This window comes from Ranitomeya imitator, chromosome 8 (assembly GCF_032444005.1).
Source record: "Ranitomeya imitator isolate aRanImi1 chromosome 8, aRanImi1.pri, whole genome shotgun sequence".
Lineage (NCBI taxonomy): Eukaryota > Metazoa > Chordata > Amphibia > Anura > Dendrobatidae > Ranitomeya > Ranitomeya imitator.
Genome location: NC_091289.1, coordinates 164,606,618 through 164,626,231, shown reverse-complemented (window position 1 = coordinate 164,626,231; position 19,614 = coordinate 164,606,618). Strand labels below are relative to the sequence as shown.

Genomic DNA, 19,614 nt, shown 5'->3' with positions numbered 1-19,614 from the left:
TGTACAATACAATGTTGAAAAATAGAGTTCTCCTTAACAATAACCTAGAAAATAATTCCCATTTCTTTATAGCTCTTAGAATTGTAAAATAGAAATAGATGATACTGATAAACAAATGATCATTAAAATACTTACCGGTAGTTAGAATATTTTAACAGAAATTAATAAATACAAGCAAATTATTAAAAAGCAGTAAATCTTACATCTGTGTAATCCTCAGTCCCCCACACATCTCCATGTTGAAGTAAGCAGCCAGGAGGACACACAAGTCTAAAAAGAAGAGAACATTTTTTTAGCTAACTGGATTTCAGGAAAGATTTTGTATATGACCCCTTTATTATTTGTTTTATGTATATCTGTAGTCACCTTGTAAGTTTTGCTGTCAAATAGGCTGCAGTAAAAGAACATAAAGCTTGCACTGGAAAAAAAAGAGGAATAGATAGGATGTTGATTATTCTGCAATAAGCCGAAAGCAATGCAAGCTATGCCCTGAAATTACATTCTGGCACATTTTTAAGTTGAATTATCATCATGCGATTTCAACATTTCAACCAAATAAAAGAAAACTGTGACAATAAGCAAAATACAAAGTGTTTGCCTAACTTAGCATCAGGTGCCCGACTACCCCTTTAATGCCTCCACAGGGGTAATTAAACATTAAACATTGTCCATTTCAATCAATTTGTTGGTTGCAATGGAGGACAGGATTGGTCTGTCACAGCAACTGATACTATTTCCATAATGGTCAAAAGGTGAGAATGCCTAAGAAAACCCATGCCACCCTCTCAGTTAACTGCTAATTTTCTAAAAAATTGTTTTGAACTAGATAATGCTTTTTATGTAACGTATATTTACCTGAAGGTAGGTTTTCAGAGTCTGGCTGATTTCCTGGAGAAGTTTTGTATGCATCAGGTGATTGAACATTTGCACTAGGTGGTTGGTATGGATCAGGGTTTTGGTTTCCACCAGGTGGTAAATTTGCATAAGGTGATTCATATGCATTAGGTGACTGTATTTCTCCAGGTCGGTATTTATCAGATGGCTGATTGCTAACAGGTTGAACAATTGCACTAGGAGGTTGGTATGAACTTGGTTGCTCGTTTCCACCAAATTGTATGTTTGGACCAAATGGATGATTTCTTCCAGGTTGCAAGTTTCCAGAATTTGGCTGATTTTGTAGAGATGTTTTGTATGCATCAGGTGACTGAACATTTGTACTAGGTGGTTGATATGGATCAGGTTGTTGGTTTCCACCAGGTTGTAAATTTGCATAAGGTGATTCATATTCAATAATTGACTGTGTTTTTCCAGGTTGCACATTTATGCCAGGAAATTCGTATGGACTAGGTTGCTTGTTTCCAACAAGATGTATGTTTGGACCAAGTGGTTCATTTCTTCCAGGTTGCAAGTTTTCAGAATCTGGCTTATTTTGAGGAGGTGGTTTGTATGCATCAGGTGACTGAACATTTGCACCAGGTGATTGGTTTGGATCACGTTGATGTTCTCCACCAGATTGTGAATTTGAAGAAGGTGATTCATATGTATTATGTGACTGCTTTTCTCCAGTTTGAATATTCATGCCAAGAGATTGGTAAATATCAGATGGTTGGTTCCTACCAGTCTGTATATTTACACTAGGAGGTTGGAATGAAGTAAGTGGCTGGTTTCCATCAAATTGCATGTTTGGACCAAATGGTTGATTTCCTCCTTTCAGGTTTTCATAGTGTGGCTGATTTTGTGCAGATGTCTGGTATGAGGCAGGTGGTTGATTTTCATTTGAAGACTGTGGCTGTTTATTAATCTGTAGTTGGCTTGGAGAAAATGGCTCTTCTGCAGTCATCTGGCCTGAAGGAGTTGATTGATATGGAGACTGTTCCTGACTTGTTGGTGATGTATTTGAAGTAGATGGTGATGAGTCTATGTTAGGAAGGTCTTCAGTGGGAGAGCTTACTATAAATGATGCAGACCATTCATCAAAATCAAGTGACTGTATTCCATTTCTTCTTGACCCTGTGAATGTGGTCTGTCCCGATTTCTTCAACAGAATTATTTTACCTCCCTCGTTGTCTATTAGCCCTGCATGAATGGCAGCTTGACACATGGAAGAACCCTAAAACCATACAATACAAAATACAAAAAAATATGTTAATGTACTTATTTTGACTACTAGTTAGGAACAAAATACCATATATGCTGCAGAGGGTACCAAAGAATAAATTTCCTATGATTGCAAATTATTGCTTGTAAAAATATTTGAAAATATTTGAAAAATAATTATCCATGTAACACTGTATATAATTGGGTCTTAGTTATGAGGCCATTCTTAGCTACTTTACTTGTGCTGATTAAGCAATTGTATCTCTTTCATTGTTATGCTATTAAAAAAAATATTATTTTTTTTACTTTTGAAAAGGCTTTGTTTTTAATATTTTTCCATATACAGTATATTAGTTAAGATTATTTTTTATTTTGCAGAGTCTAACAAACATTAATAAAAACAATGGGGGAATTTTTTTCTAACTGTCCTAATTTTAGATAGCATAAAACATGTTAAGGTAGGCAGAAGATTTGCCAAAAGTATCACAGTGGCTCATGTTAAATGATAATTTTGGTGCATCTTAGAGCATTAGACACTTCACCGCTTGTCACTTTTTGGTTTCTATGGCACAAACAATAAGTATGTTCTGAGTACTTTTAGCCACACTACCTTTTGTTGACACTTTTTAAAAGTTATCTAAGGGAACTCATACACATTAGATAAAATTTGAACAAAAAATGGCCTTATTTGACTATAGCGAATAATTGTTTGCTGACTCGGTGATGTCTCAGACGACAGTGAATTCACTTTTTAAATCATTGTAAACACCAGTCGGGTGTTTGGTTTCTTTGATCACATAAATGCATCTAATTGCATCATCAGCCGAAAAATCCAATATTGGCCAAGAAAGTCTGTAATATGTTTTGATCATTCATCATCCAATTTTCATTTAGTCTGCATGGTGGCCATAAGATGTAATATATGTTCTGTATTAAAAAGAAAGGGATGGCATTATTCTATAAAAGCTAAAACTTTATTACCTTCCAACAAAGTGAAAAATGCAATGGAGGTACAGAAAGCACAAAGGCTCTGTGCATCTCGCCCCACTTTTTTTTTTTTGCTCTTTGTTGGAAGATAATAAAGCTTTAGCTTTTTCCTGTGAATGCCATTCCTTTCTTTCTAATTCGGAATATTTTTACTATTAAAAAATAGGGATTTAGGAAGCTTCTATTTAAATCATTAATTTTATTTCTCATGTAGGTTAGCCAGCCTCTGCATATTTTTGATATTTACTTTTGTCCCAGTGTAGTGCCAACTTGTTTCCTTTGTTATCACATAAAATATATGGCACGCTGATTCGGCATAAGTTTTTAGCCCATTATTATTCTAGAGAATTTTGCTTTGTAAGTGCTGTTCATTGGTTTATTCAAGTTTAAATGTCCTCCAAAAGGCGTTATTGCAATCTGCTGCCAAGTTTTTTAGGGTATGTGCACACGTTGCAGATTCTCTGCGGATCCGCAGCATTTTTTGAGGTGCAGAAACGCTGCAGATCCACAATTGATTTACAGTACAATGTAAATCAATGAGAAAAAAAAATGCTGTGCACACTTTGTGGAAAATCCGCTGCGGAAACGCTGCGGTTTAAAAGAAGTAGCATGTCACTTCTTTTTTGTGAATCTGCAGCGTTTTTGTACCCATTCCATTATAGAAAACCGCAGGGGTAAAAAACGCAGAAAATCCTCAAGAAAACCGCAGCAAAAACGCACAAAAAATGCTACGGAACTGCACAAAAAACGCAACAAATATGCAGGTGCGTTTTCTGCCAGGAGAGGCAGAATCCGCACCAGAAATTCCTAAGCCTAATCCGCAACGTGTGCACATAGCCTTATTGGTCGGCTGCAACAATGATATCACACCAAAAGCATGCAGAGGGCTTGAGCTGCTGAGCACAGTAATTGCCTGTAGCGCTGTCGACACCAAATCACTGCTGCAGCCATTCAGTAAAGAACAGGGCAGCAATTTACATCAGAACTGGTGTTTGAATTGTATCAGAAGTAGGGCTTTGGACACGATAGATAAGTCTAATTATGGCTTTTTAATTGAATTGCTATATGATAATTCACTTGTATTCCTTTTTTTTAGATATTTACTCTTTTGTGAAAAATATGTCCTCTAGAAGGCTAGAAAAGACATTTTAGAAGACATTATTTATTAATTTATTTTACACTTGTTTCCTTTATAACAAGGATGTAGAGTGCCAGCCTCAGTCACAGCCCTGATGATGTTACACTTGAGCTCTGTGTATACATAAAATAAGGAAGGTAAAAACACATTTCTGCCTTCTCCTCTGTGCCTGGCTGTTTCTGACAGCTAGCCACTTGACTTGCATGGTAAATCGAGCAGTCAACCTATTTTGTAGTTTTGTAAAAGCAAGGTATATCAGAAAAGATTCCTGAACAGAATCCATGAAAATACTATAATGAGGTTTTAAGGGAAAATAACTGAGGTGGAGGTCTCTAGTAGGGTCTTGTATCGTGGAATGATTGTATGAAGATTGTAATACTTTATTATTATTGCTTTTATAATAATGGTGGAAAAAGTGCACATAAATTATTTTTTTTATGTTGCACATCAGAAATACCACATTTACATTACAATCCCATACTTAACATGGATACATTAGTTTATTAGTGTTCTGATGATGCTATTTACTATATTTATTATGTAAAACATATGGAAATATGCATTTTCCAAATCTTACCTCAGTATAAGGCCCAGATCCCCGTAGATTAGGTTGAACATCCATACATCCTTTAGGGCATGTGATTCTACAAAATTAAATACATTATTGCTATATTACAACATGTATAATTGTACACTGGGAGACATTCTATAAAAGGAAAAAAATAGAATACTGACCAGTTAGATATTCTTTATATTATGCCACTGGACGTGACGACATATAACACCTACCTTGCACGTTCATAGGGTAGACTTTGTGCCACAGAAGAACAGTCTGCTGTATCTGATCAAGAAAAGATGAGCTCTGATCACATAAAATATTTTGTGTTCAGTATAAAAGCTTCATTCTTTAGCTTAACCCCTTCATGACCTTGGGATTTCCCGTTTTTCCGTGTTTGTTTTTCGCTCCCCTCCTTCCCAGAGCCATAACTTTTTTTATTTTTCCGTCAATTTGGCCATGTGAGGTCTTATTATTTGCGAAACGAGTTGTACTTTTGAACGACATCATTGATTTTAGCATGTCGTGTACTAGGAAATGGGAAAAAAATTCCAAGTGTGGTGAAATTGCAAAAAAAGTGCAATCCCACATTTGTTTTTTGTTTGGCTTTTTTGCTAGGTTCACTAAATGCTAAAACTGAGCTGCCATTATGATTCTCCAGGTCATTATGAGTTCATAGATACAAAACATGTCTAGGTTATTTTTTTATCTAAGTGGGGAAAAAAACGTAAAAACTTTGCTAAAAAAAAAAAATTGATTGCGCCATTTTCCGATACCCGTAGCGTCTCCATTTTTCATGATCTGGGGTTGGTTGAGGGCTTATTTTTTGAGTTCCAAGCTGAAAAAAATGTAATTCTGGCTTTTCGAATTTTTTTAACGCTACGCCATTTAGCGATCAGGTTAATCCTTTTTTTTATTGATAGATCCGGCGATTCTGAACGCGGCAATGCTAAATATGTGTAGATTTGATTTGTTTTTTTATTGTTTTATTTTGAATGGGGCGAAAAGGGGTGATTTAAACTTTCACATTTTTTTTCACATTTTTTAACTTTTTTTTTTTTTTTACTTTTGCCATGCTTCAATAGCCTCCATGGGAGGCTAGAAGCTGACACAACTGGATCGGCTCAGCTACATGGGAGCGATCATCAGATCGCTCATCAGATCGCTTCTATGTAGCTGAATTATTGCATTGCTATGAGCGCTGTCCACAGGGTGGCGCGCATAGCAATCCGGCATCAGCAACCATAGAGGTCTCAAAGACCTCAATGGTTACTATGCAGATGCATCGCTGACCCCCGATCATGTGACAGGGGTCGGCAATGCGCTCATTTCCGGCCAGATAGCCGGAAGCGCCGGTTAAATGTCGCTGTCAGCGTTTCACAGCGGCATTTAGCTAGTTAATAGCAGCGGGTGGATCTCAATTCCACCCGTCGCTATTGCGGGCACATGTCAGCTGTTCAAAACAGCTGACATGTCCTGGCTTTGATGCGGGCTCACCGCCGGAGCCCGCATCAAAGCGGGGTTTCTGACCACGGATGTACTATCCCGTCCGAGGTCAGAAAGGGGTTAAAGGGGTTGAACCACTTCTTTATTTATATGTGTTTATAATATGGTTATAAGAATAAAAGTATATAATTTTTTATTAAAGGTGCCTTGATGTTAAGGTTAAAGGGGTTCAAACGTGAAAATAAATTTCGCTACTGTTCCCTAACTAAACTATCAAACTGTATATTTTTTTTTACTTCCTGTCTGATGACGATTCATTTGAGAGCCCCTAGTGCATCCTGGGACACTCAAGTGAAGTGTCATCAGAGCATGGGGCAGAAGCTGTGATCACAGTCACAGCCCCTACATGTCATCAGTGACGCTCATGGTGTCAGGGTTCAGGGACGTGGCTGGTCCCTGGTCAGTCCCTGCGTCGTACTCTGTGCAATGTGCACAGTCACAGCCTCCGCTCTTTTGTCAGCTCAGATCTGCAGTAATGCAGCGGTGTTACAATATCCGGCGTGCAGGAAATCAGCGCCGCCTTTGCAGGTGAGGTCACTGATCACTGTCTCTTGAGCCAGCAGCATTCATATCCTGCCAGGTTCCCTTTAATCTTTGCAGGCACTTTTTAGAGCAACTTTTACTTGTATTAAATGTAAGATTTAACAGAAATAGTTACATTGATAGAGAGCAGAAAGATAAACTTGTCTGGTTCCCATGTATGAGATATCTTTGTGGAATATAAAGGATCCTGTTGACGTTCCATAGTTTCTAGACGTCACTCCATTTTTACTGGATTGTTTATAACTGTTTTGTCCTGGCGTCTTCTCAACCCAAATGGTTCCTCCGACATCTGTTAGTTTTCCATCATGTATTGCAGCTCTGCACACAGAGGATTCCTGAAGAAATTTGAGAATAGCTATTACTCATCCATTATATATATATATATATATATATATATGTATATGATATAGTATAATATATATATATATATATATATATATATATATATACGGTACGTATATATATATATATATATATATATATATTAAGAATAAAAAAGGAAAACAGCACAGTGTGCTGTTTTCCTTTTTTATTCTTATTATTGGAAGCCATTGGATCATTGGTCTGGAAAGCGTTGCACGACAATTGTGGTAATACTGGATGCTGTTCCAATTTCGATTTATATATATGTATATATATATATATATATACACATATATATATATATTTTACACCTATTCTACTAAGCACAATTCTGGTCTTAGGTATCAGCTCAACAATAATGTTATATTTCATTATGATTTTTCCTATTTTTGATCAAAGGTCATGAATTAATCTAGAAATAAATACTTACATGCATGTAAACATCACTTCCCCATATGGCAACTACTTCTTTTAGACAACCTGGTGGACATGTGACTCTAGAAATAAGCAAAATATATATATTTATTAATGCAGCAGGAGACACCATGTAAAACATAGAGATATATTGAGTCAGCTCAACTGCAAATTGACTTCCATATTTGTTTTCCACTCTTTCTTATTCAAGCAGCATTGTAATTTTACAACTTCACATTTCTTGTTGTCTCTTTTTAGACAAACTGATCAGTCATAACATTAAAACCACATGTCTATACTGGGCCTCTTGCTCCTCCAGAAATAGTTCTGACCCAGTCAAGGCCTCCATAAGGTATCTTAAAGAGAACAAGTCATGTTGTATATGCAGTCCAATCTGTGGATATCTTGGTATAGAGAAAGAGAATCTGAACAGAATGATGTGTAGGTTTGTTGGAAAAAGATTCACTATAATTTGTATTTCATTCATTTATATCTCTGGCACTTGTATGCATGAGTCCGGGCGGTCCTACTAGTGATTGACAGCTATCTCTGCATACACAGTCAAACAGATAAGACTATCACTCCCTGAATAAGACTGCCCATGGGAGTCATATACATATACAAAAGCACCAGGGACACCAGGGATTTCAATTAATAAAACGCAAGTTTTATTGAAACTTTTCCTACAAAAATGTTTATCGATCTTACCACCTCTTCTTGCTCTATATCATCCTGTTTGCAGATCAAATAACATATTCAGCGTGACAGGTTCCCATTGAGTTATTCAATGTTCATGTGCCCAATTCTAATGTTCATGTTTTAATTTTAGGCACATTCAGCACTGGACAGGGATCAGCAGAGGCAGAGTTTCCCATTTCCCCAAAGCCTAAATGCAGTAAATTGGGACATCTGACTCCTTTCTGTTCTTGCCAGCATTCACTTTTTATCAATTTGTGCTGCAATGACCTTTTTGCATCATTGGAACTGATGGACTACCTTTCACTCTTCACATCCTTCAATGAGTCTAAACAGATGGTCCGGACAACGGTTCACTAGTTGTCCTTCGTTAAACCGATTTTAGTACATACTAACCATCATCACACACCAGGAACAGTAGAGTTGAGCAAAAACATTTGTACTCCCGTGGCCAAGCATCCAGTCTTCCTTGGCACCTGGACCAGAACAAATTTCACTTCACTGACCAGACGTTTAGTATCCTGGTGCCTTTTGCGATTAAAAGGCCCTGCAACATTTTGAAGTCAAGTGAGGCCTCGTTTCCATGCCTCTCCTGACAACAAGACACGCAACAGGCTGAATAAGTGCACTTCTGATAGTGGCCGCTGCGCGGTACTACACATCTGCCTCCCTTTGGTTGAATAGGAGGCAGAAGTGCAGTACGAAGCCCTGGCCATTACCAGAAGATGGAGAAGGTCGTCAAGTGAGTATGTCAGGTCGGCGGCCGACACAACTGATAACAGCTAATCGGCAGGGGTACCGGGTGTTGGATCCCGGCCAATCAGACATTAATGACCTCTCCTAAGGAGAGGTTATCAATGTAAAAGTATTGGAAAACCTCTTTAATGATCAATTAAAGCATGCAGACTTACTCATTAAAAGTCTCAGGTAGATATTTTGCAGGCATTTTGCATGAAGCTGCCACTGTAGGAAGCATACAATTATGTGAAAAAGTTATTTCATTAAATTAAAAATCATTAATAAAATGGAATACATAAACTTCTTACCGGGATTTATTGAGAATTCTTGATTTAGTAATTTATAACATTTATAATTTCAAGTCGTGATTGTTCAAGTCTGTATCTCAGTGCCAGAGACTTTAATATGATGCAAATTAGCTCTATTCATTGCGATGTGGTTAAGATGATTATTTCAACAAACCATCATTGTATATTGTACAGGTGTAGATTGAAAGAGAATCTGTCACAAGGTTTTTGCGGCACAATCTGACAGTAGCATAATGGCATAATGTACCTTAAGGGCAGAGACCCTGATTCCAGTTATGTATCACTTGTTGCAGTTTTTATAAAATAACTCTTTTATCAGCTGGAGATGCTCACTAAAGAACTAGAAACCCTGCTGCAAGGTAGTCAAACCCCTCCCCCACCACTGATTGGCAGCTTACTGCTTATGTACAGTATATACAGAAAGATGCCAATCAGTGGCCGGGGTGGAGTTATACAGGGCTGAGCATTCAGAGACTCCTGGTTTTGCTGCATATAAAACAGTTTTTAATCAAAATTGCAGCACCCAGTAAAGTAAGTGATATATCACTGGAATTAGGATCTCTGCCCCTATTTTATGCTGCTCTCAAATGGGGTTACAAAAACCTGGTGACAAATTCCCGTTAATACGGGGACATGAGTATAAATATATCGTAGCTACAGTACAGTATAGAAGTGAAGTAGTAGAATTTAGGTGGGTTCTGGGTACACGCCTTAAATTGTTGTTGTTACTGGGTGACAAGGGGCCATGACATTTTATTATGGGTCTCTTTGAAGTCTAGATGTGCCCTTGTATAAAGCATTCTAACTGAAAGCGATAAAAGTACCTATAGCAGCTTGGATGTTTTGTTCAAGACTTGATGGAGATGGCTGAACTACTGCTGAGCGGAATTTAAAAGATGCTGGCCATTTTCCATATTTTAAAGATTTTACTCCATTTGTTGTACCGCCTTCATAGCTGTTTGCACCAGGTATCTTTTCTAGTGTGACAGATCCCCCTGATGGAGGCAGTTTGTCATCATAAATGGCAGCTCGGCAAATAGATGAGTCCTAAGATGTAAACACCAAAATTAATATTACAGATTTGTTCTTTTAAAACACTTTTAGGCTGTGTGCACATGTTGCTGATTTTTCACAGTTTTTTTTGCGGTTTTTCGCTATAAAAACATTATAAAACTGCAAAAAACAGCATACATTATGCATCCCATCATTTAGAATTAATTTCGCAATTTTTGTGCACATGGAAAAAAATGCATCGCGGGGAAAAAACGCAGCATGTTCATTAATTTTGCGGATTTCCCACTATATAATGCATTGGGAAATGTCTGGAAAAATCCGTAAAAAAAAACGCACCAAAAATGCACAAAAAAGCAGTAAAGACGCATGCAGATTTCTTGCAGATTTCTTGCAGAACATTTCAGGTTTTTCTCTGGAAATGTCTGCAAGAAATCCTGAACATGTGCACATAGCCTTAGGGTCAGGATTTCTTGCAGAAATTTCCTGAACAAAACCGGACATTTTCTGCAAGAAATCCACATGCGTTTTTTTGACCCAAAACATACAACCAAGGCAACAAAGGAGTGGCTCAAAAAGAAGCACATTAAGGTCATGGAGTAGCCATAGAAAACTTATGGAGGGAGTTAAAACTCTGAGTTGCCAAACGACAGCCTCAAAATCTTAATGATTTAGAGATGATCAGCAAAGAGGAGTGGACCAAAATTCCTCCTGACATGTGCGCAAAACTACAAAATCAACTACAAAAAAGTCTGACTGCTGTGCTTGCCAACAAGGGTTTTGCCACCAAGTATTAAGTCTTGCTTGCCAGAGAATCAAATACTTATTTCTCTATTTCTCACTGCTGAATGCAATTAAATTTATATAATGTATACAATGTGATTTTCGTGATTTTATTTTTGATATTCTGTCTCTCAATGTTAAAATTCACCTACCCTTAAAATTATAGACTATTCATGTCTTTGTCAGCTGGCAAACTTACAAAATCAGCAAGGGATAAAATAATTATTTCCATCACTGTATGTTCTCTTGATTATGGTGTAGAACAGCATCTTAACATGTCCTATTTCTATGCTAGGAATCCTCCTATGATGATGTGTTGTTATTAGTGATAGACATGTAGCATTGCCATCTTGGATTTATTTATGCTATCTATTAAATAGCAGAGTGATGTAGTTTACAAAAAAACTCTACAGTATCTTGGTCTCATCTGTCCATGAAATGCTTTCGCAGAAGCATTTTGGCTTACTCATGCACATTTTGGCAAACTGCCGTCTAGCTTTTTTATGTCTCTGTGTCAGCAGTGGGGTCCTCCTATGTCTCTTGCCATAGCATTTAATTTTATTCAAATATTGACAGATAGTTTGCGCTGACATTGATGCACCTTGAGCTCGGGTGTCCTCGAATAATCTGTTCGAGTCCCCATGGCTACATGATTCGTGGCTGTTAAACAACCACAACACATGTAGGGATTGCCTGTTTGTGTTCATCAGCCACAAGAGTGGTCAGCAGCCACCAGACAGAAGCACGAGAACTGCCTCTTATCCGACAGCATTTGCAGCTGCTGTCAAGTTCTCCCCGTTTCTGTTCAAAGGCCAAAGACCACTGTTGTGGCCGATGGACTGGGACATACAAACTGGGCCTGCATCATCCATGGTCATATATGCAAGTCCCATTTTTCCCCTCATTTTTTCACAATTGTTGCAAAAAAACAAAAAAAAACACCTTGCCTAAAATCCAAATAAAAATGTTTTGATGTTGGAAAAATAATTGTCAAATATTTGATATTGCCTTGTATGTAAGGAGGCATATTTTATAATTATATAATTATTTATCTTGGTGCAAAAAAAAATAATTAAAAAACGATTCCAGAAGTGCTGTTTTTGGTCACTCCGCGTAACAAAAGAAATTAAATAAAAAGTGACCAAAATAAAGGTACAGCTTATTATGGAAAAAAACCTTAATAGAGCTCTATAAATGATAAAGTTATGGCACTCATAACATGATGTAAAAAAAAAAATATATTGTTACAAAAATGTGATTTTATTGTGCTAAAGTAGCGAAATGTAAAACAAAAGTCTACATATATAAATTAGATATCACCATAATAATATCAACCCATACCATAAAACTCAATTATTTATTTTACACGGTGAACATAGTAAGAAAAACATATGAAAAAAATAACAACATTGCTGTTTTTTTTTTCATTGGGCCTAACAAGAAAATGAAATAAAAAGTGATCAAAAATAATAAATAAATAAAAAATCCAGATTTATTTTTTTCTTTGTGTATTACATCTCCCAAGAAATGTAGTAAAAAGAATTCAAAAAGTTGCAAGGTACCACTGAAAACTACATCTTGTCATGCATAAAGTAAGCTCTCACATATCTCCTTTGATGGAAGATTTTTAAACGTATAGCTCTAGGAATATGATAATACAAATTATCATTTTTTCAACGAGAGCAGCGCAGTAAATAGCATTAAAAGTTTAAAAAGCAAAAAGAGAAATGGCAGAATTGCTATTTGTTTACATTTTTCATCAACTGTTTTTGTACCGAAAAATTGTGCTACTGACAAATACAATTTATCAAACAAAAAACAAGCCGTTATACAGCTATGTCAGCAAAAAATAAAAATATTATGGCTCCTGGAATGCAACAAAGAAATAAAAAGTTTTGTCTTACAGGCACTAAATTGACGAGTCCCTAAGCGGTTAAGGCTGGTTTAGTTTTGAATATTTAGAGTTTTTCTGTTCACAAAGTTATTACTAGACTGTTCACACACAGAAAATCCTCGTATATTGAGAACCTAATGTGTTTGAGATTATAATCAAAGGATAGTTCGACTAAAGGTGAAAGCACTTTACTAATAATTATTTAGTATGTTATGCTGAATATTCTGCACATAACATTTTTGGTATAAACTATGACAGCAGTACTGGATCTGTCACATGATGGACACCTTGTAGAAAAATAGCACTTCATGTTGTGTTCTTTTTACCAATAAAGCTGATGGAACCACCTTGAGAATGAGAACCCAGCATTACATACTACTCTAGTCATCCTATAAATTCAACTAATCACTAATTGCCACACTTCAGAAAATTATAGAAATGTAGACAATTTAAAAAAACAAATGAAAAGAAATGCCAACTTACTTCCTTGAAGACACCAGATCCCCACACATTAGCTTTTTCATCGAGGCATCCAGGTGGACATATGATTCTGGTAAACAATGAGCATAAGAAACACAATATGATGTATTATTGCTTCCATTTCAATGTTTCTTTTAGTTTTTTACTTCTAATATAATGCACCTATTAATAGCTGACTTAAAACTTACACTGCAGCGTTCACAGGTATCTGATGTCCTCCCGTCTTACATGTTACTAGAGAGGTAAGAGTTATCGATAGTTAATTGCAAATAATTTGGAACAATGGCATAAAATACCAAAACACTCATTAAATCTCATGTAGACATGACAAGTATATTGCACAACATTAAAATGAGGCGTGGGTCCAAGTGTATTGAAATTGTATACATTAATACAAATGCATGGCCTGTTCTAGATATATGTTGATCCAGAGGGTGCAGAATTGCTTTGTATTCTACAAGACTTTATAAGAACTTGCAAACTTGCTTTTATCACAAGTTGACTTTAAAATATGTTACCTCCTGGTGATTTGAACGATGGAATTTGTGAAACAATAGGCTCTTCAGGAGTTGTTTCTCTACTGGATGATGATGTGGGTGTAAAAAATTCAAAAGACCATGGAGAGCTTCCAAACTTGGTTGACTTTACTCCATTCTTATTGGATTCATCATGGCTTTCTCGTCCTGGAATCTTCTTGACCAAAACAATTCCGCCATCATTATTAATTACACCAGTTTGGATAGCGGCTCGGCAAATAGAGGAATTCTAGAGGTTAAATAGTTTAGAATTTTAGATTTTTTTTATTTTTAAAATACTGAATGTTTGAAGACTCAGACAATGAAGATTCTTTTTTTTTTTTTTACTTACATCGGTATAGATCAGATATCCTCTAACAGGGCTATTGTGACTCAAACACCCACTGGGACATTTTACTCTAAAATGAAGCAAAAAAAAGAACTGATTTTCCATGCAATGACTGTAAATAAACTAGAAATGACATTTTATATTCACTACATATGAGCAAATAAATTCACAGAATTCTGGTTCATCCCACCAAAATCATTATCTCATGTCTGCTGGACTACCCTGCGTACTACCTCTAATCTGCTGGCATCCCCGGCTCCCCTTTTGATTAATTGGCCTGGCACGGTGTTTGATGTGCATCTTGCCGCAAAGAAGATGTCATGTCAGACTGGCTAATTCTAAAAAGCGCTGTCATGGATTACTGACTAACATGGTCACTGCACCAGTATCCTGTGAACTGATTTGTTCACCTGTAATATTCACAGATATACCTACTTTGTGAATGTTCCTGAAAATGTTGCCGCATTCATGCTGCAGGTGCCTGAAACTAGCAATTTAACAAAAAATTACATATGATAGTAAATTTAAGCATATCGTTTACAACATTAAAGGGTATCAGCCAGTGTAAGCCAATAAAAATGAGCCAACTGAGAAATAGAGGAAGGTGGTATTTGTGGGTGAACTATTATATCCTTTGCTAAAAATACTAGATGGAAGGATGACATTAAAGAGAACCTATCAGATTTTAAACTGTGTAAAATTTCTAGGTGGCTTCGTGTAAATCACAAGCAGCTGTGCAGCTGTGCAGTGGGGAAAATAAGTATTTGATACACTGCCGATTCTGCAAGTATTCTTGTCTACAAAGAATGGACAAATCTGTAATTTTTATAGTAGGTACACTTCAACTATGAGGAACAGAATCTTAAAAAAAAATCACATTATACGATTTTGACGTAATTAATTTGCATTTTATTCCATGAAATAAGTATTTGACACAATAGAAAAACAGAACTTAATATTTGGTACAGAAACCTTTGTTTGTAATTACAGAAGTCAGACATTTCCTGTAGTTCTTGACCAAGTTTGCACACACTGCAGCAGGGATTTTGGCCCACTCATCCATACAGATCTTCTCCAGATATTTCAGGTTTCGATGCTGTCGCTGGGCAATAATGAGTTTCAGGTCCCTCCTAATACTTTTTATACAGTTCAGGTTGGAAGACTGGCAAGGTCACTCCAGGAGCTTGAAATGTTTCGTATGGAGCCACTCCTTTGTGGCTCTGGCTGCGTGTTTTAGGTCATTGTCAAGCTGGAAGACCCAGCCACAACCCATCTTCAATGCACTTAAGGAGGGAAGGAGGTTGTTGGCCAAAATCTCGCAATACATGACTACATTCATCCTTCCTTCAATATGGTGCAGTCATCCTGTACCCTTTGCAGAAAAGTACTCCCATAGTTTGAAAGTATAATGTTTCCCCCACTATGCTTCACGGTACGTATGGTGTTCTTGTGGTTGTACTCACCCTTCTTCTTCATCCAAACCAGGTAAGTAGAGTTGATACCAAAAAGTTAAATTTTGGTCTCATCTGACCACATGACTTTCTCCCATGTCTCCTCTGGATCATCCAGATGATCACTGGCAAACTTCAAACAGGACCGGAAATGGGCAGGGAACCTAGCGTGCCCTGCAGGATTTGAATCCATGATGGCATAGTGTGTTACTAACAGTAATGTTTGAGACTGTGGTCCCAGCTCTCTTCAGGTCATATACCAGGTCCTCTTGTGTAGTTCTGGGCTGATTCCTGATTTTCCTCAAAATTATTCTTACCCCATGAAGGGAGATATTGCATGGATCCCCAGGCCAAGAAAGATTGACAGTCATCTTGTTTTTCTCCCATTTTCTAATCATTGTGCCAACAGTTGTTGCCTTCTCACCAAGCTGCTTGCCTATTGTTCTGTACCCCATCTCAACCTTGTGCAGGTCTATAATTTGTCCCTGGTGTCCTTAACAGCTCTTTGGTCTTGTCCATGGTGGAGTGGTTGGAGTGTGATTGAGTGTGTGGACAGGTGTCTTTTTATACAGATATCGAGTTCAAACAGGTGCAATTAATACAGATAATGAGTGCAGAGTAGAAGGCTTCTTAAAGAAAAACTAACAAGTCTGTGAGAGCCAGAATTCTAGTTGGTTGCTAGGTGATCAAATACTTATTTCATACAATAAAATACAATTTAATTATTTAAAATCAAACAATGTGATTTTCTGTTTTTTATTTTTAGAGTCTATCTCTCACAGTTGAAGTGCACCTACTATAAAAATTACACATCTCTCCATTCTTTTAAGGTGGGAAAACTTGCAAAACCGGCAGTATTTCAAATACCGTATTTTCCGGCGTATAAGATGACTTTTTAACCCCTGAATATCATCTCAAAAGTCGGGGGTCGTCTTATACGCCAGGTACGGTGTATGCAGGGAGCGGTCCTGTATGGTTCCCAGGGTCTGAAGGAGAGGAGACTCTCCTTCAGGCCCTGGGATCCATATTCATGTAAAAAAAAAATATGGGATATACTTACCCTCCGATGTCCCCCGACTCTCAGCGGTGCAAGCGGCGGCCTCCGTTCCTAAGGATGCATTGAGCGTGATGTCATTGAAGGTCCTTCACTCAATGCATCCTTAGGAACAGAGGCCGCCGCTTGCACCGCTGAGAGCCAGGGCCATCGGAAGGTAAGTACTGTATATCCCATATTTTATTTTTATTCTTTTTTTTTTACATGAATATGGATTCCAGGGCCTGAAGGAGAGTCTCCTCTCCTCCAGACCCTGGGAACGATCCGCACCGCACACGCCGTATAAGATGACTGGGTGTATAAGATGACCCCCAGCGAGTATATCCCAAACTCCATATTTTATATGGAAAAGTTGGGGGTTGTCTTATACGCCCAGTCGTCTTATACACCAGAAAATACGGTACTTATTTTCTCCACTGTATAGTTTTCTGGGAATATATTCAATATATCTTGTATATCATTCATTGCTGTTTTTATTCATGTGGGTCAAGTAGGCAGTCCAATCAGTGGCTGACACATATTTCTACATGAGTGTGCATAAATAAATAGCTATTGATCACTAAGTAGTACCACTCACTGGACTCGTTAGCATAGAAAAAAACAAAAATAAGTAAAAAAATTAAAATACAAGCTATATTCAATATTTTACCACATACATATTCTGCATGCTCAGTTTTGCCTGCATTATATCATGCTGTCCACAGATAGATTAGCATATACAGTATAAAGATGCAGGTTAAGCTTAAACCAATCAACATTTTTATTTTTCATGTATTAATCTCTTATATTAGAACTTACATAAATTTATACAGCAGAGAAATGTAAACTCATAATGTATAAAGCAAAAACAAATCAATTATTTACTTAACTAGCCTTGTAGCAAAAATCTAGATATCCCTTAATAAAGACTTTCGGTTCATGTATTTTTAGGATAAAAGTTTTTTTTGTTTTTTTTATAGAGGAAGGATTAGCAGTTACAACTCTGGAAAAAATTATGAGACCACCACATCAAAATCCTGTCTTGGGCAGCCCAATCTCCAGACCTGAGCCCCATTGAAAATCTCTGTAATGTAATCAAGAGGATGATGGATAGTCACAAGCCATCAAACAAAGAAGAACTGCTTAAATTTTTGTCCCAGAAGCAGTGTGAAAAACTGGTGGAAAGCATGCCAAGACGCATGAAAGCTGTGATTAAAAATCATGGTTATTCCACAAAATATTGATTTCTGAACTCTTCTTGAGTTAAAACATTAGTATTGTGGATTCTAAATGATTATGAACTTTGCATTATTTGAGGTCTCAAAGCACTGTTTTTTTTTTACATTTTGACCATTTTGCTTTGTTAGAAAAAAAAATACAAAATGTATTGCTTGGAAATTTGTAGACATGCTGTCAAATGTTTATAGAATAAAAGAACAGTTTACATTTCACTCAAAAATATACCTATAAAAAGAAAAATTAGACAAACTGAACATTTTGCAGTGGTCTCTTAATTTTTTCCAGAGCTTTATAATAAACTCACAATTTAACTACCTATTAACCTCAGTAATTTAATTAAATTTTTTGAATATTTTAAGATCATTGATGTCCCTTCTTGATTGCTGATTAAAAAGATGCTTCATCTATTTTAAACAATGATCTTGATATATTTTGACAAGACATTATACTTCTATGGAACGTTACATATAAAAAACATTATACGTGCTAAAAATAACAGATGATCACTAGAAGCCTACCCGTGCTTCTGTGCAGATATAGTGCAAAGCTCTGTCCTGGATAGGAATGCTTTGCCAGAAGGTATGGAGACGTGGTATGTCAGCTGTCCTGGATCTGTGGTTGATACTGTGCAGACAGTCTAGACAGCTTACCGGACAGTCACATCTGTTCTAACAGTAGTTTTAATAATTCTACCACCCTGTACCTTTGTAACATCACCAAACCACGTGCTCTCTTTTGGGGAAATAAAGAGTACCGGCTGTTCACCCAACGCGTTTCTGAGGCACCGACCTCCTTTGTCAGGGACTACATGCACAGTAGGGGGCAGTTCTTATATAGATGGGTGCATCATCATATTGGTACAGAGAATGGAGCTCACGTTAAAAGGCGAATAATTCTATTTCACTATTTAGACTGAATGATCTTAATGCATTTAATGTAAAAATCCATTTACTCTCTGCCCTGGACATTTTATGTATATCGTTTCCTCCTCTCCAATGTTCCTTTACAGTTTAGTTAGCCATATAGCTCCTACAGTAGTTAGAAATAAACCGGTGGATAAAGATAAGCATAAGAACTCAGTGCAGAACAAAGGTTTTTTTCCTGCAAAAAATGTGCAAATAAATCAAATTGTCCCCCAAAACAGAATCGTTTATTAAAAATAATTACTTTTCAAAATACATAACTACCACATATAACCCTTTCCATAAATTAAACACCAGAAAAAAGGTCAGAGAGTATTTATATTAAAAAATCTTACAAAATGTATTAATCAAAATAATGAAATAAAGATCAGAGTGACACTAGAAGCAGGAATATCAGGGGATGCTAGGAATTACATCTATTCCAAAAATTGCAATATATTATACATATAGTACATAAATAGTGCACTAGAAGGATACCAACAAATATCAAACCCGCATTTAAATGGTCTCATCAGGGGTCCTCATATATAAAAAATGCACCACAACTACTAAAGCTAGTTACAGCAACAACATCTCCTATATAGGTCCAT

General features: G+C 36.7%; 1 protein-coding gene across 1 annotated transcript in view; it reads right to left on the bottom strand.

Moving 5' to 3' along the window:
- LOC138648128 (uncharacterized) overlaps window positions 1-19,614 on the bottom strand; it is a 147,044-nt gene that overhangs the window by 69,584 nt on the left and 57,846 nt on the right. Inside the window, exons 21-34 of the mRNA XM_069737633.1 lie at window positions 14,814-14,865; window positions 14,382-14,448; window positions 14,033-14,279; window positions 13,703-13,748; window positions 13,518-13,584; window positions 10,171-10,393; window positions 9,212-9,263; window positions 7,621-7,687; window positions 6,943-7,162; window positions 5,012-5,063; window positions 4,800-4,866; window positions 856-2,110; window positions 367-418; window positions 204-270 (exon numbers count right to left, since the gene is read on the bottom strand). Coding sequence (XP_069593734.1) covers window positions 204-270; window positions 367-418; window positions 856-2,110; window positions 4,800-4,866; window positions 5,012-5,063; window positions 6,943-7,162; window positions 7,621-7,687; window positions 9,212-9,263; window positions 10,171-10,393; window positions 13,518-13,584; window positions 13,703-13,748; window positions 14,033-14,279; window positions 14,382-14,448; window positions 14,814-14,865 — 2,534 coding nt within the window. The remainder of the gene's footprint in view (window positions 1-203; window positions 271-366; window positions 419-855; window positions 2,111-4,799; window positions 4,867-5,011; window positions 5,064-6,942; window positions 7,163-7,620; window positions 7,688-9,211; window positions 9,264-10,170; window positions 10,394-13,517; window positions 13,585-13,702; window positions 13,749-14,032; window positions 14,280-14,381; window positions 14,449-14,813; window positions 14,866-19,614) is intronic.